The 24,535-nt window shown below is 40.8% G+C and overlaps 1 protein-coding gene across 2 annotated transcripts in view; it reads left to right on the top strand.

The window, feature by feature from the left end:
• LOC121977622 (2-oxoglutarate-dependent dioxygenase AOP2-like) overlaps positions 1–21,316 on the top strand; it is a 34,428-nt gene extending 13,112 nt beyond the window's left edge. The window contains exon 3 of one of the 2 annotated variants that reach the window (XM_042530093.1): positions 20,893–21,316. In XM_042530093.1, coding sequence (XP_042386027.1) covers positions 20,893–21,150 — 258 coding nt within the window. In that variant the 3' untranslated portion in view covers positions 21,151–21,316. Of the gene's footprint in view, positions 1–13,240; positions 14,102–20,892 lie in introns of those variants that run through there. The other variant, XM_042530097.1, reaches the window with a different exon arrangement.
• The last annotated feature ends 3,219 nt before the right edge of the window (positions 21,317–24,535 follow it).

The raw sequence follows: 24,535 nt of genomic DNA, 5'->3' as shown, positions 1-24,535 counted from the left end.
AGAGACTTAGGAGAACATACAGGTAATGTCTAAGGACCATCAGAGACGGCAGAAGACACAAGCGAGCAAGAAGAATCACCGACGGACTTGGTGCATCCGAGGTATGAGGAGCTATAGAAGAGTACTCTGGTGGAGTGCGAAGGACGTAAGGATGCAAGGGACAAGAAACTGGGAGGAATACTATTTGAGAAGAACAAAATCAAGTTGGGGATAACTGGAGAAGAAAATGGTCAACCCTTGACCATTCTAGGCACCTGGAACATTTTTAGGTGCTTGGACTCTCGGTACCTGGATCTATTTCAGGCTCTTGGATTTAGTAGCCATGTCAGGACAATATCCACGCCAACAGAATCTAAGCGCTTGGATCCATTTTAGGCGCTCGGAATGCCCAAAGTCATCTAGACCCGTTGAGCAAACCTTTGCCTAGTGGATTGAGTTCGACGAGTCCAAGCGCCTAGAGTGCATCCAGAAAGTGTCATGTCACCATACGATCACATCAACCACAAATGATATAAAAGGAGGATTGATATTTGAAGTTTATAACAACACACTCATTTAACTCTCTATATTCAGTTATTTACTTTCGTCTAATGCTCAATTGTTGTAAGGGGTTTCTCCGCCTCTGACTTATGTTAGAATAAGGATATTTTCGTAGTGCTCTTTATAGTTTTGGACTAAAAACCTGAGGGTTATAACCAAGTAATTCTTCGTGCCACTTTTTTTATGTTGTGTTTATTTTACTATTAATGTGTGTGTCCTTGCTGAATCATTAGCAAGAGAAAAAGATCAGTTTTAATTTACAGGTCACAATTTACCCCTCCCCTCTAGTGATCCAAACTGCTTTTGCCACACTAACAATTGATATCAAATTCAAACCGCTCAGAAGGACTAATTGCTAACTATGCAACTAGATTGGAAGGAATGATCAGATCAAACATCCATCCACCTAAGTTCGAAGGAGAGTTCACAATATGGAAAAAGAAAATGGAGGAATTTTTTAAAACATATTTTGATATTATGCTTTGTATAAAATTTGGTTTCGAAGTACCTAGGAACAATGATGGTGAAGAAATTGAGGAACAAAGATGGATCAAAAAGCAACGAGACGAGTTCACAAGAATTGATACGGCTAAATCTCACCTGCTAAGCGTATTATCCACATAGGAACTCAACCTGATTGGCGCCTACAACTCTGCCAAAGATCTTTAGGAGAAGTTCATGGAACTCTATGAAGGAACCTTGGAAGCAAAATTGGCAAAGCAAGATTTGCTTAGAAATCAAGTCAACAACCTTCGGCTAGAAAAGAATGAGAAGGTAGCGTAATTACATGCAAAGTTAAAAGAGATCCTCACCTACATCAGCAACTTTGGAGAAGTAATTACAAATCGAGACATGCTCAGATCTGCACTCAATGCATTTCCAAAAACTCAAGAATGAGTATCAATAGTAGACTCCTATATTTCAAAAAATCTCTAGGTATGTAGTTTAGAAGAATTTTTTTCAACTATGGAATTACACGAATCTAGATGTGTAGCTATGAAAGAAACAGGAACGACGAATCACGACATCGCTCTACAAGCCAAGAAGGGCAACTCGGAATCAGACACATCTTTGGGCATCGATGAAGAAGCTTATCTGGTAAGGAAGATGAAGAAGATTTTTAAATATAACAAATTTGATTAGAAACAAGCTTCAAGATTGTCAAGAAGAAAAGAGAAAAGGAAGGTAAGGTGCTTCAATTGCGACGAAGAAGATCACATCAAAGACAATTGCTCCAGAAGAACAAAGGAAAAGGTAAGGAAAAGAAGCCTACACAAGACAAATACAAGAATCTAAAAGCAACTTGGAATGACTCCTCAGAAGATTCAGAGTTAGAATAAATAGCGGGGCTTGCAATGATGGTGACTCATCAGAATGAAGGGTACAACTCATTAGGAGAAAGCAATAGTGTGGGGGGAACCTCAACCGACAAATTTGGAATGATAAGTGAGGTACGTAATCTATTCTCAGATCAACTTTTATGAGGCAATAAAAATATTTTTTAGTTCCTTATGCAAAGTTAGAAATAAGTGCATAAAATTGAAAAATGTCAAATTAGACGTAGAAAATAAGTTGGACAATTCTTGCGCAAAAGGAGATTTTAAAAACCTTAAAATTAAAAATACAAAATTAAGGAAACAAGTAGAAACCCTTAAAACAAATTTTTTTTTAAAAAAACAAAAGAATAATATTTGAAAAAGAGGGACCAAAACTTAATTTTTGAAATGCTAGTTGCCAATAAGAAAAGTATCAAAATATTGGATCCTGCAAAAATATTTGATAAATCTAGTAGGTAAGATATAGGTACCTAAAACTATTTTAATCATTTAGAAAAAATTTTGATCGACTAAGGAAATTTTAATTCTTAAATATGGTTGATTTGATATACACGAATAAATTAATTTTTTTAGATAAATTGTACGAAATTTTTTATGACAATTATTTTCATATAAAAATATGACATGTTTCCTAACATTATTTAAAATTTTAGAATTTTTGGACATGTTAATTTTTTTAATAATTGTTCAAAGAAAATATTAAAAATTGAGAAAAAATCAATTAAAATAATTTTTTAGTGAAAAATATTTTTCTGCGTTAGAAAATAATTTGGGCTACAACGGGTAAAAAATTTAGATTTTTTTTGACAATTAAATAATTTTAAATATGATCAAAAGGGAGGTATAAAAAGTTAGAAGGAAAAATACATAACTCTAGGGAGAGTTTTTAATATTTATTGACTTGCTACTTTGAAAATATATATTGTATTTTATTTATTTTTTCTCTAAGTTAATCTATGTTGATTTACAATAAAAATAGAGAGATTGTAAGCCCCAAGTAGTCTAGCCACATTTCTAATGTAAGTTTAACACAGATTAAGTTCGACGTTATGGATATAATATGTATGTCTAAGTGTGCAGGGAGTTAGGAGAACATATAGGGATCCGATGACTAAGGAGCATCGGAGATGGTAGTGTTGGGTTTTTCGGGCCGCAAAAACCGCTTTTTGCGTTGCGGAAACCCTGAAACCCCGCCACCGGATTCGCGCGAAGAAATAAAAATTTCGTAAAACTTCGAGTACGAGTTTCTAACCTAAATCTAAACTAGATCTACAAAGGAGAAGAGCTTTACCCTTGATGCGATGTCCTTCGCTTAATCCCGCTCGTCCAAGTATCGCCGGATCTCGAGAGTATCAAAGTAGATACTCCTTTATGTGTATCCACACAAGCAAGAGATGGAGAAACCAAACAAAAGGTGTGCTAGCACCTTTGATAGGTTCGGCTAAAGTGGAGGAGAGGGAGAGAAGAGAGAGCTTGAGGAAGAAGATGAGAGTTACACAAAAGAAATGAAACTCACACCTTGAATTAGTGTGACCGGCCACAATAAGAGGGAGTTTTATCTCCATGGGATACCAAGAGTCACAACTCTTGGTAACTCCGATGAGGTGACATCCCACTTAAGCAATCATGATGATGTGGAGCATCATCATTGGCCCACTCTTTGCCAACTCACCAATGAGGTGGCAAATGGTCAAGTCAAACTTGACCTTTCATCTTCCTCTCAAGTCAAGTCAAGTCAAACTTGACCACTTCTCTCCCATGGTTGATCTAATCTAACCATTGGTTCAAGTCAATTTTAATTTAATGAATCTCTATTCATTGAATTAAATTGATTCAATGAATCTAAGTCCAAATTAGACTCATCTAACACATGAACCAAATTGAGACCAACTCAATTAGCCTAATTTGGATTACTCTTAATCCAATTTGGTTCATCACATGAATTTAATCCTTTAGGTTCATCAAATGAACCTAATCTCCATCTAATTGCCCTTTGTGTGTAACTCTATAGGATCTTATAACGTTGGCAATGCTCCTAAACTCATTTAGAAGCATAAGTAATGAGCGGTATCTAGCAACACATCATTACTACCCAAGTTATAAGAATGTTGAGATCCAACATCACCTTGTGACTACTAATTGTGACTCTTCACAATATATGACAAGTGTCATTCTATCCTAGACATCTAGATTGATCAATGTGAGGTATAAACCGTGTCATCCTCTAATCAATCTAAATCTTGAATCCCAAGTAGACTCACTCAATCAAATGAGATCAACATCTCATATTGACTCATTTGGGCATGACCATGCACTTAGTGGTCTCACTCTATCAAGAATAATGATGTCACTCCTGTCATATGGGAGGGATAGATCTCATCTACATCACTCACATCCCTCCGTATAATTTGTTACATACCCAGTAATCGCCTTTATAGTCCACCCAGTTACGGGTGACGTTTGACGAAGCCAAAGTATGTAACTCCTTATGTAGGGAACCATGGTGACTTCAGGTCCAAGAACTAATAGTCATACTAATAGCCACATGAGAAAGTTTATGATACTCATATAACGATCTATGATACTTTCTCATGGCGGGTCATTCAGTATACATTCTCCAATGCATACCCATGTGTCAACTTGATATCTCTATATCCATGACTTGTGAGATCAAGTCATCGAGTTGACCTACATGCTAGTCTCGTCGCATTAACATTGTCCCTGAAAGTTAATACTTGACTAGGAATGATTAAGAGTAGTGTTCCTTATATCATCTCACTATCGATTCAACTAACCGATTGATATAGGTAAGAACCTTCTACTCAAGGACACTATTATACTTAGTTATTTGACACCAATACAAGTAAGCATAATAACCATAAACAAATGCCTTTATATATATAAGAATATGATACAACGAGTCTATACAACAATCATCAAATGATTGGCTCTAGGGCTCTAACTAACAATCTCCCACTAGCACTAGTGCCAATCAGTATAGGCTCTAAGGCCCAAAGACCTAGTGTGACCATCATGCTTTCTCTGTGCCAAAGCCTTGGTCAAGGGATCTGCGATGTTAGCTTCAGTGGATACTCTGCAAATCTTCACATATCTTCTATCGATGATCTCTCGAATGAGATGAAAGCGCCGTAGTATGTGTTTGGTCCGCTGGTGTGAGCAAGGTTCCTTAGCCTGTGCTATTGCTCCATTGTTGTCACAATAGAGCTCTATAGGATCAGCTATGCTAGGAACCACCCCAAGCTCAGTAATGAACTTGCGGATCCAAACTGCATCCTTTGCTGCTTCTGATACAGCAATATACTCGGCCTCTGTTGTAGAATCAGCGACTGTGTCCTGCTTCGAACTCTTCCAGCTCACAGCACCACCATTTATGCAAAACACGAACCCTGACTGCGATCGATAATCATCTTGATCAGTTTGGAAGCTAGCATCACTGTAACCCTTTACAGCTAGCTCGTCATCGCCTCCATATATCAAGAAATATTTTTTAGTCCTTCTTAAGTACTTAAGAATATTCTTGACCGCTATCTAGTGACTTTCACCTGGATCTGACTGATATCTGCTCGTCATGCTCAAAGCATACGAGACATCAGGACGAGTACATAGCATGACGTACATGATAGATCCTATGGCTGAGGTATAAGGGATCTGATCGATGCAGTCTCTCTCCTCTCTAGAAGAGGGATCTTGAGTCTTCGAAAGACTCACACCATGTGATATCGGCAGAAATCCCTTCTTGGAGTTCTGCATGGCAAATCGTAGTAGTACATTGTCAATGTATGTACTCTGACTTAGGCCAAGCAATCTTTTAGATCTATCTCTATAGATATGTATGCCTAGAATGCAGGATGCTTCACCTAAGTCCTTCATTGAGAAACAAGTCCCTAGCTAAGTTTTGACAGACTGTAGCAAAGGGATGTCTTTCCCAATGAGTAGTATGTCATCCACATACAATATAAGGAAGACAACTGTGTTCCCTACAACCTTCTTGTAGACACAAGATTCATCTTCATTCTTGTTGAAACGAAACTGTTTGATTGCATCATCGAATCGAAGATTCCAGCTCCGAGAAGCTTGCTTTAGTCCATAAATGGACCTATGCAGCTTGCATACTCTGCCAGTATGCTGTGGATCTACAAAACCCTCAGGTTGTGTTATGTACACATCCTCGAGCAGGTTTCCATTCAGAAACGCGGTTTTGACATCCATCTGTCAGATCTCATAATCGTGGTACGCTGCAATAACAAGCATGATCCGAATGGACTTAAACATCGCTACTGGAGAAAAAGTTTCATCATAGTCAATACCATGAATTTGCTTGAAACCTTTAGCTACCAAGCAACCCTTATAAATAAGTCCATCCATGTCAGTCTTTCTCTTAAAGACCCACTTACACCCAATGGGTTTGACCCCTTCAGGTGGATAAATCAAAGTCCATACTTAGTTAGTGTACATGGATTCCATCTCGGATCTCATGGTCTCTAGCCATTTCTCGAAATCTGGTCTCATCACAGCTTCCTGATAGGAGGTAGGCTCATCCTCAATGAGCACAACATCATCATGGTCAGACAAGAGAAATGAGTATCTCTCAGGCTGATGACGTACCCTATCAGATCTGCGAAGAGGTAGGTATACTTGAACTGGTTGTTGTTCCTCAACTCCTTGTGGAACAACATCATCCACAACACTTTGTGGTTCCAGTTCAACTTCCATCGAGGCTTCAGTGCTATGGTCTATATCTTGAACTTCTTCAAGATCGAACGTACTCCCACTAGTCTTTCTAGAAACAAAATCCCTTTCTAGAAATACCCCAGTCTTAGCCACAACTATCTTGTGTTGACTGGGAATGTAGAAGTAATATCCCTTCGTTTCCTTGGGATATCCAATAAAATAGCACTTATCAAATTTGGGTCCCAATTTGTCTGAGACTTGACGTCGAACGTAAGCCTCACAACCCCAAATCCTCATAAAAGACACCTGAGCATCTCTCCCAGTCTATATCATATATGGTGTCTTTATTACAACCTTAGATGGAACTCGGTTGAGAATGAAGGTTGCTGTGTCTAGAGCATAGCCCCAAAGATACATGGGAAGGTCTGTGTGACTCATCATAGACTGTACCATATCTAATAAGGTACGATTCCTCCTTTCGGATACACTATTCCACTGTGGTGTTCTAGGAGGAGTGAGTTGAGATAGAATCCCACACTCAGCTAGATAGTCACGAAACTCATGGCTAAGGTATTCACCACCTCGATCTGATCGAAGTATCTTAATACTCTTGCCAAGTTGGTTTTGTACTTCATTCTTGAATTCTTTGAACTTTTCAAAGGATTCTGACTTATGTGTCATCAGATACACATAACCATATCTACTGAAGTCATCAGTAAATGTAATGAAGTACCTATAACCATCCTGACAATGACATTGAAAGGGCCACATACATTACTATGTATAAGTCCTAACAAGTCAGTCGCTCTCTCGCTGTGTCCACTAAAGGGAGTCTTGGTCATCTTGCCCAGTAGGCATGACTCGCATGTCTCATATGATTCAAAATCAAATGAGTCCAGCAAACCATCTCTATGGAGCTGGGATAAGCGTTTGTCATTTATATGACCTAAACGACAGTGCCAGATATAGGTTTGGTTCATGTCATTTGATTTGAACCTCTTGGTACTTATGTTATAGATAGGGTTCTCAAGGTCTAGAATATAGAGTCCGTTCATCAGAGGTGCACTACAATAGAACATATCATTTAAATAAACTGAACAACATTTGTTCTTTATTATAAATGAGAAGCTTTTCTTGTCTAAACAAGAAACTGATATAATGTTCTTAGTTAAAGCAGGCACATAACAACAATCATCCAATTCTAGTACAAGCCCAGATGGCAGAGATAGAGAATAAGTTCCTACAGCAACAGCAGCAACTCGTGCTCTATTGTCTACTCGTAGGTCCACCTCGCCCTTCGTCAATGCCCTGCTATTTCTCAGCGCCTGCACATTAGTACAAATGTGAGAAGCACATCCGGTATCTAATACCCATGATGAAGAAATAGATAGATTGACTTCTATAACATATAAACCTGAAGTGGAAGTTTCACTTCTCTTCTTCTTAAGATCTTCCAGGTACACTTTGCAGTTCCTCTTCCAGTGCCCGGTCTGACCGTAGTGGAAGCAGGTAGCATCCTTGGCAATCCCTCCTTTGGATTTCAGTGCCTTGCCTTTACTCTTGGCTTGAGACTTTCCCTTACCTCTGGGCTTGCCCTTGCCCTTATGTTTCTGAACCATCAGAATAGAGTTGGGCTTAACCTTTTTAAGGTTGAGTTCAACAGTTCTTAACTTGCTAAGCAGCTCGGACAGTGACTTGTCAATTTCGTTCATATTATAATTTAGAACGAATTGACTATAGCTATCCGACAAGGATTGCAAGATCAGGTCAGTGGTCAGCTCTTGGCCAAGTGAGAATCCCAACCTCTGTAGGTTTTCTATATACCCAATCATTTTGAGTACATATGGGCCTACGGGAGTCTCATCTTGCATCTTGCACTGAAACAGTGCCTTAGAGATCTTGAATCTGTCGTGCCTCGCTTGTCCTTGATATAGTTGACGAAGATGCTCAACCATATCATAAGCGCTCATCAACTCGTGTTGCTTCTGAAGCTCAGAGTTCATGGTCGCGAGCATAAGACATGACACATCTAATGCATCATCTTGATGCTTCTTGTAAGCATCTCGATCAGCTCGCGTGGCAGTGACAGGAGGTGCCTCGGGAATGGGCTGCTCCAGGACGTACAGTTTTCGTTCCTGTGTGAGAACTATTCTCAGGTTCCTGTACCAGTCCAGAAAGTTAGCTCCATTGAGCTTATCCTTATCGAGGACAGAACGCAGGGAGAAATAGTTCGTATTTGACGTCATGGTAATTTACAACAGAAAAATACAAGAAAATAAATATCATATTCCAATTAATCATCTAAGTAGGCCTTTAATTAAATGATGCTCCCACTGAATTCTATAATTCATGTGGGACAAGATCCACATCATACTATACCCTGAGTTAGCTTTGGCTAAAATGCCCAAGACTTAGTATGATCGGTAGGTAACTAACTACCAATTACATCTCTATGCAACTCTTGTTTATAAGATCAAGATCCACATTTATATTAAAACTCGAGTTAGCTTTGGCTAATACGCCCAAGAGTTAATATAAACGTGATTTTGTCCTATCTACCAACAATTGGAAAATGCCTATAGTTAAACTCGATCCAATTGAGTTAACTAGTTACTCAATCTAATTGAGTTGTACTCACCCATGCGTTGATAGGCGGGACCAAGATTGTCCCTCCGCACCCTACCAAGATAGTATGCGTTGCTCTGCTTTGGCAGATTCAACAACAACATGCGATCGAGGTAGTGATGGGTATCACGGCATGGTTGGCATTTCGAGTTGACATGATTGAGATCTAATCTAATCGTCGATGTGTGTCATATACTCGATTTAGATCTAATCTAATCGTGGAGGTGCATCATGTGCGCGACTTAGATCTAATCTAATCGTTAAGCCACTAATTAATTACTAATCTAGCATGCATCACATATACACACACAAGCAATTAATTAAACTTTTTGTGATTAGTCATGGCCCTACTATGATCTCTCAAGCCAATGAGAAGATCGGATGGTCAACCTAAGGTCAACAACTTCTCAAGCTCTTTCCTTTGACCACCTCGTGTTGCTCGCACTCTCCTCGTAACTCCGTCTCGAGTGGACCTTCCACCGGCTCAATTTTGTACATTACAAAAGGTGAAACTCGAGTTACATTCGAGTCTAAACTTAGATCTAATCTAATCGTTAAGCCACTAATTAATTACTAATCTAGCATGCATCACATATACACACACAAGCAATTAATTAATTTTTTTGTGATTAGTCATGGCCCTACTACGATCTCTCAAGCCAATGAGAAGATCGGATGGTCAACCTAAGGTCAACAGCTTCTCAAGCTCCTTCCTTTGACCACCTCGTGTTGTTCGCACCCTCCTCGTAACTCCGTCTCGAGTGGACCTTCCACCGCCTCAATTTTGTACATTACAAAAGGTGAAACTCGAGTTACATTCGAGTCTAAACTATTTATAACAGGAATAAATAAATAGAAGGGCACGATGCGCAGGTCGCGAATCAAGTACAACACGCACATCACAGAAAATGGCACGCAGGCCATAATATGAATTACAACACAATTTCTAATCAAATTGGGGTCTTTGGGCCATGACCATCACAAAATGATACATAATTCTAAATTATGTAATTTCTATAAATTTCTGTAAATTATCCACAAATTTTTCAATTTTTATGAGTAAAAAATTCCCAGCGGTCCCGTTTAGCGATTTTCGGGCGCAATCGCGAAACGAAGCCCCTTGCGGGGTTAGGGACAACACCCCTACTCGCGATATAGCCATCGCGAGTGTTCCTAAGCGATCCTACAGCGCCTTAGCTCGCTGTCCCAAAACGATTTAGGGTGAAACCTTGTCGTTTCGGAAAAATTTTCTCGGTAGTCGAAGCCTACAAGTGTCTAAACTCTTGTGCTTCTCTTCTACGAGAAAAATACCCATAAAATCTATAAAAATAGTAAATTTACAGAATATTACAAAACTGATATTTTTCATAAAAATACAAACAAAAACTCGTACGCGCTTCGCACATGGCTCTGGTACCACTGTTGGGTTTTTCGGGCCGTAAAAACCGCTTTTTGCGTTGCGGAAATCCCGAAACCCCGCCACCGGATTCGTGCGAAGAAATAAAAATTTCATAAAACTTCGAGTACGAGTTTCTAACCTAGATCTAAACTAGATCTACAAAGGAGAAGAGCTTTATCCTTGATGTGATGCCCTTCGCTTAATCCCGCTCGTCCAAAGTTCACCGGATCTCGAGAGTATCAAAGTAGATACTTCTCTATGTGTATCCACACAAGTAAGAGATGGAGAAACCAAACAAAAGGTGTGCTAGCACCTTTGATAGGTTCGGCCAAAGTGGAGGAGAGGGAGAGAAGAGAGAGCTTGAAGAAGAAGATGAGAGTTACACAAAAGAAATGAAACTTACACCTTGAATTAGTGTGGCCGGCCAGATTAAGAGAGAGTTTTATCTCCATGGGATATCAAGAGTCACAACTTTTGAAAACTCCCATGAGGTGGCATCCTACTTAAGCAATCATGATGATGTGGAGCATCATCATTGGCCCACTCTTTGCCAACTCACCAATGAGGTGGCAAATGGTCAAAGTTAAACTTGACCCTTCATCTTCCTCTCAAGTTAAGTCAAACTTGACCACTTCTCTCCCATGGTTGATCTAATCTAACCATTGGTTCAAGTCAATTTTAATCTAATGAATCTCTATTCATTGAATTAAATTGATTCAATGAGTCTAAGTCCAAATTAGACTCATCTAACACATGAACCAAATTGAGACCAACTCAATTAGCCTAATTTGGATTACTCTTAATCCAATTTGGTTCATCACATGAATCTAATCCTTTAGGTTCATCAAATGAACCTAATCTCCATCTAATTGTCCTTTGTGTGTGACCCTATAGGTTCTTATAACGTTGACAATGCTCCTAAACCCATTTAGAAGCATAAGTAATAAGCGGTATCTAGCAACACATCATTACTACCCAAGTTATAAGAATGTTGAGATCCAACATCACCTTGTGACTACTAATTGTGACTCTTCACAATATATGATAAGTGTCTTTCTATCCTAGACATTTAGATTGATCAATGTGAGGCATAGACCATGTCATCCTCTAATCAATCTAAATCTTGAATCCCAAGTAGACTCACTCAATCAAATGAGTTCAACATCTCATATTGACTCATTTAGGCATGACCATGCACTTAGTGGTCTCACTCTATCTAGAATAATGATGTCACTCTCGTTATATGGGAGGGATAGATCTCATCTACATCACTCACATCCCTCCGTATAATTTGTTACATATCCAGTAATCGCCTTTATAGTCCACCCAGTTACGAGTGACGTTTGACGAAGCCAAAGTATGTAACTCATTATGTAGGGAACCACGCTGACTTCAGGTCCAAGGACTAATAGTCATACTAATAGCCACATGAAAAAGTATATGACACTCATATAATGATCCATGATACTTTCTCATGGCGGGTCATTCAGTATACATTCTCCAATGCATACCCATGTGTCAACTTGATATCTCTATATCCATGACTTGTGAGATCAAATCATCGAGTTGACCTACATGCTAGTCTCGTCGCATTAACATTGTCCCTGAATGTTAATACTTGACTAGGAATGATTAAGAGTAGTGTTCCCTACATCATCTCACTATCGATTCAACTAACCGATTGATATAGGTAAGAACCTTCTACTCAAGGATATTATTATACTTAGTTATTTGGGACTAATACAAGTAAGTATAATAACCATAAACAAATGTCTTTATATATATAAGAATATGATACAACGAGTCCATACAACAATTATCAAATGATTGACTCTAGGGCTCTAACTAACAGGTAGAAGATGCATGCAAGCAAGAAGGATAACACTGGAAAGGAGCCGACAGACTTGATGCATCTGAGATACGAGGAGTTGCAGAAGTGTACTTTGGTGGAGCATGTTTGACATAAGGTTGCATCCGTGGGACGAGAAGTTGGGAAGAAGACTGTTCGAGAAGAATGGAATCAAGTTGGAGATGGCTAGATAAGAAAATGGTCAACTCTACAAGTTGACCATTCTAGCACCTAGAACGTTTCCAAGCGCTCGGACTCTAGGCGTCTAAATCTATTCTAAGCGCTTGGATTGAGTGCTCACATCAACATGAGCTGTTACCAAAACAGATCAGGACGATGTCTACCTCAGCAGAATTTAAGCCCCGGGATCCCTTCCAGACACCTGGTATGCCTGAAGTTATCAAGATCCATTGAGCGGTCCGTTGCTAAGTGGATCGAATTCGACGAGTCCAAATGCCTGGAATGTTCCCCGTCAGCAAACACTCACATCGATCACGAAGGTTATAAAAGGAGGACTGATGTTCAAAGTTTATAATCAACACACTCATTTAACTTTGTATTCAGTTCTTTACTTTCGTCTAGTGCTCAATTGCTGTAAGAAATTTCTCCGCCTTCGACTTGTGTTCAAAGAAGGAGATTTTTCGTAGTGCTCTTCATAGTCTTGGACTATTAATCTGAGAGTTGTAACCAAGTAATTCTTCGTGCTTGTTTTCTTTTATGTTGTGTTTATTTTACTATTAATGTGCGTGTCCTAGTTGAATCATTTGCAAGAGAAAAAAAATCGGTTTTAATTTGCAGGTCATAATTCACCCCTCTTCTTTAATGAGACAAGCAGCTTCCGCCACACCGACACTCTCCTCAGCGCAAATGGAGATTGATCAAGGATAGCAGTAGCCACCCTGACAGCGGAGAAACGCATGGCGCATTTTGACTTGGACAAGGTGAAGAGGGAGGTAGAGTCTTTGGAAGTCCAGAATAAAAAATTGAAGTTAGGGAGGAGGAAATGGAGAAAGGCTCTGGACGAGTTAAAGGCTGAGTTTGAAGCACACAAAATTGAGTTGGATGTAGCCAAGGCTGAGTTGAAGGTGAGCAGAACCAAATTTAGGCTTCTAAAGGTGGAACTGGGTGCCATGAGCTGAGACAGCAGCAAACAAACTTGTGGTTGAGGCTTGGTAGACTGAGTTGGAGTCCACCCGAGTTGAGGTGGAGGCGACTAAAGCTGAATTGGAGGCCTTGGGATCCTCAAAGCTAGAGGCCCAAAGGGGTAGTTAAAGAATAAAGAGGTGGAACTTTAGGAGAATCAAGCCGGGGAAGGTGAGTGCTAAGAGATCAAGAAGAAGGCTTTCCTTCGCTCGTCAGAATTTTACGATTTGCTTGACACCCGGATGGTCAAAATGGTCCAGTATGGCATGGAGGGTACAATGAATCAACTGAGAGAGACTGAGAGCCTTCCAGTTGATGTGCCTCCTCCCATCATCAGTTTGGCTAGAGTCTCAAAAGGCATCCGAGAAGAAGACATGGCGGACTTTACGTAATATCTTCTTTTTATTTTGGTGATTCCGAATGGTTATAATTAATTTCTTGAGGTGCAATGAAAAGCCATTGAAATTTTTGTTGTCCATCCTTTGACTTCTTGATATCATAATGAAAAGATTCGTTTGGCACCAATGGAGGAGTCAAAGTAACATTTCCGTTTAAGTTCATAAGAAATCCGGTTGAGGAATTGACAAGGAGAATCCAAGCCTTACGTGCTCAATCATGATTGAGAGGGAGAGGTTGTTGCTACCGAGCCTTTGACCTCTTCCCCGATAAGGTTCGAGTCTGGTGAGTTTGGGCCGAAAAATGGACATTCGTGGATGGAGATATAACACACGCTCGACCCTTATATGAATGGTAAGTTAATATCGTCGCCTTTGATCTTGACCCTAACTATATCCAAGTCAAGGGAGTTTGGGCCCAGAAATAGACATTTGTCGATGGAGATATAATATGCAGTCGACGCTTATACAAAGGGGAGGTTAATATCGTTGCATTTGATATCAACCTCAATTATATCTGAGTTGGGGAAGTTTGGACCCAAAATAGATATTTACTGATAGATATACGATATGCGCTCGACCCTTGTACGAAGGGGATGTTGATATCGTTGTCTTTGATATACCCCGACTAAGTTAGAGTCGGGGGAGTTTGTGCTAAGAAACAAATATTTACTGATGGGGATACGATATGCATTCGACACTTGTATGAGGGGAGGTTGGTATCATCGCCTTTGATCTCGACTCCGACTATGTTCGAGTCGGGGGAGTTTCAACCTGAAAAAGATATTTGTCGATGGAGATACAATATGCGCTCGACCCTTACAAGAAGGGGTGGTTGATATTGTCCCCTTTGTTCTCAACTCCGACTATGTCTGAGTTGGGAGAGTTTTGAACCAGAAACAAATATTGCCGATGGAGATACGATATGCGCTTGACCCTTGTACGAAGGGAAGATTTATATTGTCGCCTTTGATCTCGACCCTGGCTATGTCTAAGTCGGGCGGTTGGGAGAAAGGGCACGAATATACCAGGAGTTCTTTTTCATTGATAAATAAGAAAGATACAAAACTTTGATAGTGTGTGAAGGATAAATGAAGGATACATGAACTTTTTAGGAACAATATGGGTTCAAGTGTGTGCTCTATGGTTGATCGAGCTCCTTGTTGTTCAAATCTTACAGTTAGAATGCCCCTGAACTTAGCTTGCAGATGACTCAAAAAGGTCCTCCCCATTGTGGATCTAGCTTGTTGGCATCTCCAACAGACTTGACATTCTTCCAAACCAAGTCCCCCACTTGGAAAGTGCGAGGAATGACTCGCATGTTGTAGTTTCGGCACATCCTCTATCGAGCAATTGCTTTTTCCCAAGTCTCAGTGATCAAGTCGAGGTCAATGATCGTTGGTCGGAGTTGTTTTGACCATAGGTGATTCTCCGAGTAAACTGTTCACCAATTTCCACAGGGATGATCGCTTCTCTGTCGTAAATAAGGTGAAAGGGAGTGCATCCCCGTGCTTTCCTGATGAGTGGTTCGGTAAGTGCAGAGGATGTTCGTCAATTCATCCATCCAGCTACTTTTAACATGATCTAGTTTAATTTTAGGCACTCAGACCATCTCTCAATTAATAACATCCGTCTACTCATTAATTTGTATGCAGGCCATCGAGGTAAAAGTTTGTTGAATACTGAAGCCTTCACATCATTCCCTAAGTTTGCGGTCCTAAAATTGTCAATCGTTGATAGAGATGATCCTGTGAGGCAGACCTTATCGGTAGACAATATTCTGCCATAGGAATTTCTTGACGACATCTTCTGTTATCCGGGCTAAGGCTTCAGCCTCAATCCATTTGGAGAAGTAGTCCACTATATAAAAAGAAATTTCTTCTGTTGAGGCATAATTGGGAAGGAACTTACAATATTCATGCCCTACTAATCGAAAGGGTAGGAGACAGTGGAGGTCTTCAGGAACTCAGTCGGGTGATAATAGAGGTGCTAATGTTTTTGACAATGAATACAAGCGGCGACAAATCGGGTTGTGTCCTCTTGCATAGTCGGTCAAAAAATACTCCGCCAACCATGCCTTTAGAGCGAGCGTCCGTCCGCCCCCAATATAGTTTCCATAAATACCCTCATGAATTTTTCTCATGGCATGATCCACTTCATCGGAACCAAGACATTTGAGGAGGGGGCGTGAGAAGGCTCGCCGATATAACTGATCCCCGATTAGAGTGAATTCAGGAGCTCTGCTCTTGAGTAGTTGGGCTTGCTCCGGATCAGTGGGCAAAGTTTCCTGCTAGAGGAAAGTAGTGAGAGGGGTCCTCCAATCAGTAGGCTTATTTTTGCTTGGTACTTGATCGATTTGAAGAATCCGTCGATTATTATTGATCTGAAAGCTTCCTTTTAGCTGATGAGCAGCCAATTGAGTGTCTGAGTGGATGACAACACGGGAAGCCTTGACTCGCTTTGCTGATTGGAGTCCTGCAAGCAAAGCCTTATACTCAGTTTCATTATTGGACGCTCGAACAAAGAGTTATGGCACGTCTTCCCAAGAGGATATTAATAATATTTTGACATTGCTGTCTTGCAGAGTAGCCGATCCATTCATATAAAATTTCCATGTTCCTTCAACTTAATATTATGAGGAACTTTAGTTAGGAACTTCCTTCAACTTCCTTCAACTTCCTGGACTTTCCTTTCACCCTGACCTGCTCTAGGCCTCCCTGCGAGCATCTGCATCCGGTGACCCTGACCTACTCTGGACCTCCCCGCAAGCATCCACATTCGGTCACTCTTGACCTACTTCACGTCTCCCCTCGAGCATCTGGTCATTCTGACATATTTCAGGCCTCCCCACAAGCATCCAGTCACTCATGACCTGCTTCGGGTCTCCTTGTGAGCATCTGGTCATCCTACCCTACTCGCCTGCCCGCAAGTATCCAATCACCCTGACCTACTCTGAGGCCTTCTCATAAGAATCCATTCACCCTGACCTGCTCTGAGCCTTCTCACGAGCATCTAGTCACTCATGACCAGCTCCGGGTCTACCCTCAACTTCGTTCAAGGTTATCCCACATGACATCTGATTTGGACTATGGATCTGATACCATTTGTTGTGCCCAAAGGATATCTACATATCTCCATAATGGCATGATATTGTCCACTTTGGGACTAGGCCCTCATGACTTTGCTCTTGAGCTCTCCCCAAAAGGCCTCATGCCAATGGAGATATCTTACATCCTTTTAAACTCATGATTTTTCCAAATATTTCCAATGTGGGACTTTGATTGAACCCCAACACATTCTATTCAAACTTAGAAGCCTTCTTTAGCACCTTAAAGAAGGGATTTCAGTCAGCGGAGTGAGAGATTAATCGAGAAAGCACTGTGATGCTAGTGATCAGTCGTTGTGCTTCTCTGAGATTGTGGGGAGGCATATTTTGGAGTACTTGGATCTTCTTGCGGTTAGCTTTAATTCCCCGCTCGTTACGATGTATCTGAGAAATCTCTCGCTCTTGACTTTGAATAGACATGTATTGGGATTAAGTTTGAGTATGTATTATCTCAAAGTACTACATGTTTCTTCAATGTTTGAGATTAAATTCTTAGATTGAGCAGTTTTGATTAGGATGTCATCCACATACATCTCAATGTTCCTCCCGATTTAAAGCCTGAAGACCCGATCCATAAGCCGTTAATAAGTTGTTCTTATATTCTTTAAGATGAACGACATAACAGTATAACAAAAGGTCCTGCCAGACATGATGAGATTAACCTTTTCTTGGTCTTCAGTGTTGGTGCAGAAAGCACCAGATGATCGAACCTAAGTTTTGATTATGGCAAAGGGTTCAAAGTTAAGTTGTCTTGTTGTCTAACAAATTAAACTGAGTGTGCAGGAAAGTCCTAAGTGATTTTAGGCAAAGGAAAGTCCTAGCTGTGGTTAGTTAGGTGGAAAGTCCTAGCTGGGGTTAGGCAACAAAGTTATGGTCCGGAGGACTGGACGAAGTCTTGACCGGTCGAGGACTTTGGGTGAAATCCTAGAGTCGAGGACTCTAGGTGAAAATCATGGGGGTTGCAGACACTAGGTGAAAGATTGGATGAGTCATGGATCGGACGTCCAACATGAAGTCCTGAAATCTCGTACGCTGAGCAAAAGTCCAGACGGTCTAGATAACTGGTCTGACAAAAGGTAATTTCTCCTGAGAGAAGTAAGTGAGAACACATTTCTCGAAAAGGGAACAGTAGGTGTCGGTCCGACCTAGAGTTTCAGTGAAACTCAAAGTCAGGACCAGACAGTCCGGAGACTGTCAAAAGTTAATTTTTATATATATTGTTTGCCTATTATTTTAACTTTATTTTGTAAGAAGACTAACATTTTGCTGGTTAAGATTTTACCTTGATCGGTTGACCTAACATTAGGATCAGTCGATCGAACCCCGGAGATCAGATCAGCGTACGACCAAGCTTTGACCAAGGGATTGGTCGACCGAACGCTGGGTTCAGTCGACCGAACGTCGGGTTCAGTCGACCGAACAGTGGATAAGTAGCGATTTGATCGGGCTGGGTTGATCGGACCAGATAAGCCGGGGGATGGATTAATCTACCGAACGGCGGGATCGGTTGACTGAACGAAGACTCTTATCCAAGTAGTAGCATCTGGATGAAAAGCTAGGCAGTTTCCGGCAGGATCAGTTGACCGATCAACATCGAGTCAAACAGTGGTCCAGAGATCAGTGGATCTGGATCAGGTTAAAATCGGCTATAAAAGGGGGTTCGACCAGCAACTTTGAGTACAACAATTCGAATATCTTCTGCTCTAGCGTGCTACTCCAAAGATAAGTCCACGAAGTCATAATGTTGTTCCAACGATTGAAAACTCGCATCTCCAACTCTCCAAGTCGTCAGTATAATTTCATTTATAGTACTTAATCTTTAATCACATTGTAATTGTACTTGTCTTTGTAATTTTGTGAACTGATAATGAATTACCTAAAGTAAACATTCAACGAATGTGGGTCTTGGAGTAGAAGTCGTCACAGACTCTGAACCAAGTAAAATCAACTTGTGTCGTTATTTTTGTTTATTCCTTCATTTCTGTTGCACGAACTCTTACGTGAATGTTTTCATAAAAACGAACATGAAAACATGAGTGTTATTCACCCCCGATTATTTCCCATATCAATCTCTAATGTAGCCACCGTGTTGGGATGCAAATTCTGTGAATGCATGAAGGCCAAATGGATTTCTCTTGCTTCTCATTTTACGTACAATTCCTTGGTGAATGTTCACAAAAGATTCACACAATTAAATGCTATAGCAATTATGTATTTGATCTCAGCATTCATGACAGTTGGTCTTATTGGAAAATCATGCGGGTTGCAGACACTTGGTGAAAGATTAGATGAGTCATGGATCGGATGTCGAACATGAAGTCCTGAAATCTCGTACGCAGAGCAAAAGTCCAGACGGTCTAGATAACTGGTTTGACAAAAGGTAATTTCTTCTGAGAGAAGTAAGTGAGGACGCATTTCCCGAAGAGGGAACAGTAGGTGTCGGTCCGATCTAGAGTTTCTGTGAAACTCAAAGTCAGGACCAGACAGTCTGGAGGTTGTCAAAAGTTAATTTTTATATATATTGTTTGCCTATTATTCTAACTTTATTTTGTAAGAAGACTAACATTTTGCAGGTTAAGATTTTACCTTGATCGATCGACCGAACATTGGGATCAGTCGATCGAACCTCGGAGATCAGATCTTGACCAAGGGATTGGTCGACCGAACGTCGGGTTCAGTCAACCGAACAGTGTATAAGTAGCGATTTGATCGGGCTGGGTTGATCGGACTAGATAAGCCGGGGGATGGATCAATCTACCGAACGACGGGATCGATTGACTGAACAAAGACTCTTATCCAAGTAGTAGCATCTGGATGAAAAGCTAGGCAGATTCCGGCAGTATCAGTTGACCGATCAACATCGAGTCAAATAGTGGTCCAGAGATCAGTGGATCTGGATCAGGTTAAACTCGGCGATAAAAGAAGGTTCGACCAGCAGCTTCGAGTCAAATATCTTCTGCTCTAGCGTGCTGCTCCAAAGATAAGTCCACGAAGTCATAATGTTGTTCCGACGATTGAAAACTCGCATCTCCAACTCTCCAAGTCGTCAGTATAATTTCATTTATAGTACTTAATCTTTAATCACATTGTAATTGTACTTGTCTTTGTAATTTTACGAACTGATAGTGAATTACCTAAAGTAAACATTCAACGAATGTAGGTCTTGGAGTAGAAGTCGTCACAGGCTCCGAACCAAGTAAAATCAACTTGTGTCGTTATTTTTATTTATTCCTTTATTTCCGTTGCACGAACTCTTACGCGAGTGTTTTCAGAAAAACGAACGTGAAAACCATGAGTGTTATTCACCCCCGATTATTTCCCATATCAATCTCTAATGTAGCCACCGTGTTGGGATGCAAATTCTGTGAAGGCATGAAGGCCAAATGGATTTCTCTTGCCTCTCATTTTACGTACAATTCCTTGGTGAATGTTCACAAAAGATTCACACAATTAAATGCTATAGCAATTATGTATTTGATCTCAGCATTCATGACAGTTGGTCTTATTGGATTGAATATCCTAGGTATAGTGGATAAAACTTGTGGCATAATCCTAGCAATCCATGAATCTTCTATCGGTGCCCTACACATCACCGAAACGAAATGATCAGACTCAAATTCAAAGCTTAATACATCACTACTGTCTGTTGAGGGCTTGACTGTCGAAATAATTTATTTGTATTATTGCCAATTCCATGTCGAAACACTTATAGTTGGTTTTCTGTTGGAACATGTCTTGTTTAATATTAACTAGTTTATTGATAATTGAAACTGGGTATGACTTGTCATTCTTTATTTCTGTGATAGGCATGGACTAATGGCAGGGTCCGCGCAGCACCGCACCGGATAACTGTGGGTGACCAGAACTTGATTAGATACGCTGCGATCCTGTTCTCAGTTCCCCAGGACGACTATGTAATTCAAGCCCCGGCAGAGCTGGTGGACAATGCCCACCCTTCCCTCTTCAATCCTTATAAGTATGGTGATTTCTTGGGGTTTCTGCTCACAGAGGAGGGCGTCAAGGCTGAGGACAAACTCACCCCTTACCGTAGGGTTGTTGCCTAAAGTTACTATAAGCTGGATTTTACTTATTAGGCGTTATGTTTTCTCTGTTTTTTTTACCATATTAAAACTTGTAATGGTGTACGATATATAAATAAATCTTTAGTATATTAAGTAAATAATCATATACCTATTGATCAAAATAAATACATAAATATGTTTTTCCCCCCAAGATAAATGATTAGCTAATTAATTTTAACGGTATCTGCAATGGACATTGGTTTGCTTAAAGTAAATTTATTTTATCAATTTACGGTTTGAGTATCCGTTTTGTAGTCCTTTTTTTTTTTTTTAAGTTAAACTTGTTTAGGGTAGCATCAATAGTTGAAGTGCGAGAGATAAATTTACAAAAAAAAAAAAATTACAAGATAATCTGAGGGATTTCCGTATCCTTTGACAATCAGTCCATTATTCATATATTATAATATCAATATCTCTTCGAGACGATCTAATGATTAACATATGAAATATTGTTATTATGAGATTTGGATATCTAATTTTGGCAAAGTTGAGGTAAACATCTCCCTTATGTGTTAGTCATTATTCCAAAGAGTAATAGCCGATCGTGATTTACTTCCTCCGTATTTATCTAGGATAGATTGACGAAAACATTAGGAACGAACATATTCATCCTTCACCACTATATATTAAAATACCAATCATATACAGCAACTTGTAGGAGCATATAATTTAAAGCATGGGCAGCATAATACGATGTCCTGAGCACGACTTGCACCATGGAACAAGACTGCACGGGGCTGGTGCCACGTCCTTGGGTGGATCGCTTACAGTATGTTGGGAGAGGGGAGGGGAGGAAAGGGTAAATAATAATGATGCGGACAGTACTAGAGATGAGGATAGGCGGTTATGAGGGGTATTGAGGTCATTTTGTTATTATGGTTTTGAAGGGTTTTGAGGGTTTGGGTACGAGGAGTTCGGTGTTTTTTTTTCCTTCGTCTCTCGGCCACGCACGTCGCAGCCTCACGCCGTCTCCTTGCTCCCTCGCACATGAGAATACCGCCGACTCTCTTTTCTCTGATGTCGACCCCCCTCTCATCGTTGGCTGCGAGCAGCCTTGGCCGACCTGGGCCACCTCTCCCCTTCTCTTCTTTCCTCATGCGCCGCCTCATCACCTTCGGCCACCGCCGCCTCGCAACCCTAACAACAGGCTGCTGCCGCCTCAGAGGCGCCGCCGCCAAGCTCACACGCCGCCGCCTCCGGCGTCCCCTCCAGTAGCAACCGCCTCCTCCCTCTCCACGCTGACGCCACCGCCCCACCTCTCCCTCTCCCCGCCGAGGCCACGTCGCTGACTTCCTCCCTCTCACACCCCACCGTCCCACGCCGCTACTACGCGTGCTTCCTCCTCTCACATCAGCAGTTATGTCGCCACAGGTCGTCGCCGCTGCTAACGCCGGCCACACCTTCATCGCCGGCCAAGCGCAGCCACAGTGGACTCGTGTTGCCGCTCTCATTCATTTCCCTTTGCACACTTGCCACCTCTCGCGGCTCCGGTAGTAGCCGCCGCCAGTGCCACTTCACGGCCCTTGGCGAGCAGCCCCTAGTCGCCGGTGTTGCTATCGGCATCCCCGGCAGAGATCCAACATAGTTTCTGCCGCCGGAGCAATCTCCTCACCCCCTCTTCGTTGCTGTCCTTCTGCCACAGCCGGTCAATGCCGCCCTCACTCCTCGCGGGGTTGGCTATGCCATCTCTCTCTTGTCGGTGACCCTCCATTGGTTGAGTCCGTGACCCTGTACTGCCTACTCCATTCGACTCCTTATGATTTACTACGTTAGGCCTTCGACCCATCCGGTTGTAAGCTGGTGTTATATCTCAGCCTGCGAGTTACTCTCATATTTTAGCTTTGAGACGTTGTTATATTTCAGCCTGCGAGTCACTGCTGTGTTCCAACCTTCGAGTCGCCGTTGTATTCCAACTTGCGTGTTGGTATCATATTCCAACTGTCATACCGTTGTCATATTACAGTTGCGTGTCGTCTTTCAGATCCATATGCATTCGACTCCGTGTCATTGACTTTGATCCATGTCGCATCTGGTTCCTTGTCGTCATCTTCGGCTCCGCATTATCGCCTCCAGTAATGTGCCTCTTCCGGTCTGCACTTGCGAGCCTAGTATACTTTACATTCAGTCATTTCATTACAGTAATATTTATTTTCTTCATTTCTATCGTTGAATGATGACTTGAGCATTGGAGGGTCAGATCGGAGTAGCTCTTGATCTGGTTTCTAATAACCATACAGACACTATTGACTGAAGACTTTCGGACACCTTCAGTCCTTCTCTTTTATGGGGGGTCTAGCAACTCGATCAATATAGAAGAAAGTTCATCATCCCTACTTCTTTCAGGTTATGGCGACTTGATCAACATTCCAAGCACATCATCGGTGATCCACCCTTATTAATTATTATGAACTGTAATTATATGGCTATGTCGTCACTAATAAAAATATCGATTCCACATCGACTGTTGATTAAGCACTAAATGATTTCACACAGAATTCCATAGATAAATAAAAGGTTAGTTGAAAAAGAGAGAGTAAGAGAAAGATTAAGGATAAGGAGAGAGAAAAGGAATAAGAGATGATCTTGGAGGAGGATAGATGATAGATGCTAGGATTTCAATTTTATTACAATGCTAGTTAATGTTCTTATGTATTGTTCATCTACCTAATTCTATGCTTACACTCGTGTAGGGATTCTAACAAAAGCCTATTACAACCCCCACATAGGTTACACCGGAGAGTCTACCCAAGTTCTAATATCATTAAGTAGAGAGGTAACCTAGGAAGTCCGGTTAAGCGGGAATCTCTGTCACTAGGATCCCTTGGTCATACGCTCCTATATTACACAGTCACTTCCTAACGATAGCATTGCAGTATTCACTTCAATTAGAATGCCCTAATAAGAATTAGTCTTTATGTTACAATCTTTTGACTCTAGAAAGTCGGTAAGTATCGATATCTTCTATCACTAAGGATATAATATATCCGATTAAATAAGTACTCTCTGTCACTAAGGATCCTCCAGTTATCAAGTCTAGTAGTAACCTTAATATAGAGACAAATCCCTCATATTTACATGAATTGACCTCACACACATTTTATCAAACACATACAAAACACAATACACATAGAACATGATATAAAACTTTATAGCAGAAGAAAATATCCAAATACATAGTTCATACATCACAATACATCATAATTGCTTCTTACATCCTAGATCTAGAGATCTACTTTATTGTAAAGGAGATACAACCAAGAGATGATAAATATAACATCTACAGCTTAAAATATGGATTGAGACAGAAGAGAATACTTATCCTTGAAGCGTGGTGTCCTTGAAGGTGTTTCCTTACTCTGAAGGTGGA

Source organism: Zingiber officinale, chromosome 1B (genome assembly GCF_018446385.1).
Source record: "Zingiber officinale cultivar Zhangliang chromosome 1B, Zo_v1.1, whole genome shotgun sequence".
NCBI lineage: Eukaryota > Viridiplantae > Streptophyta > Magnoliopsida > Zingiberales > Zingiberaceae > Zingiber > Zingiber officinale.
This window is presented reverse-complemented; position numbering and strand designations above follow the sequence as displayed.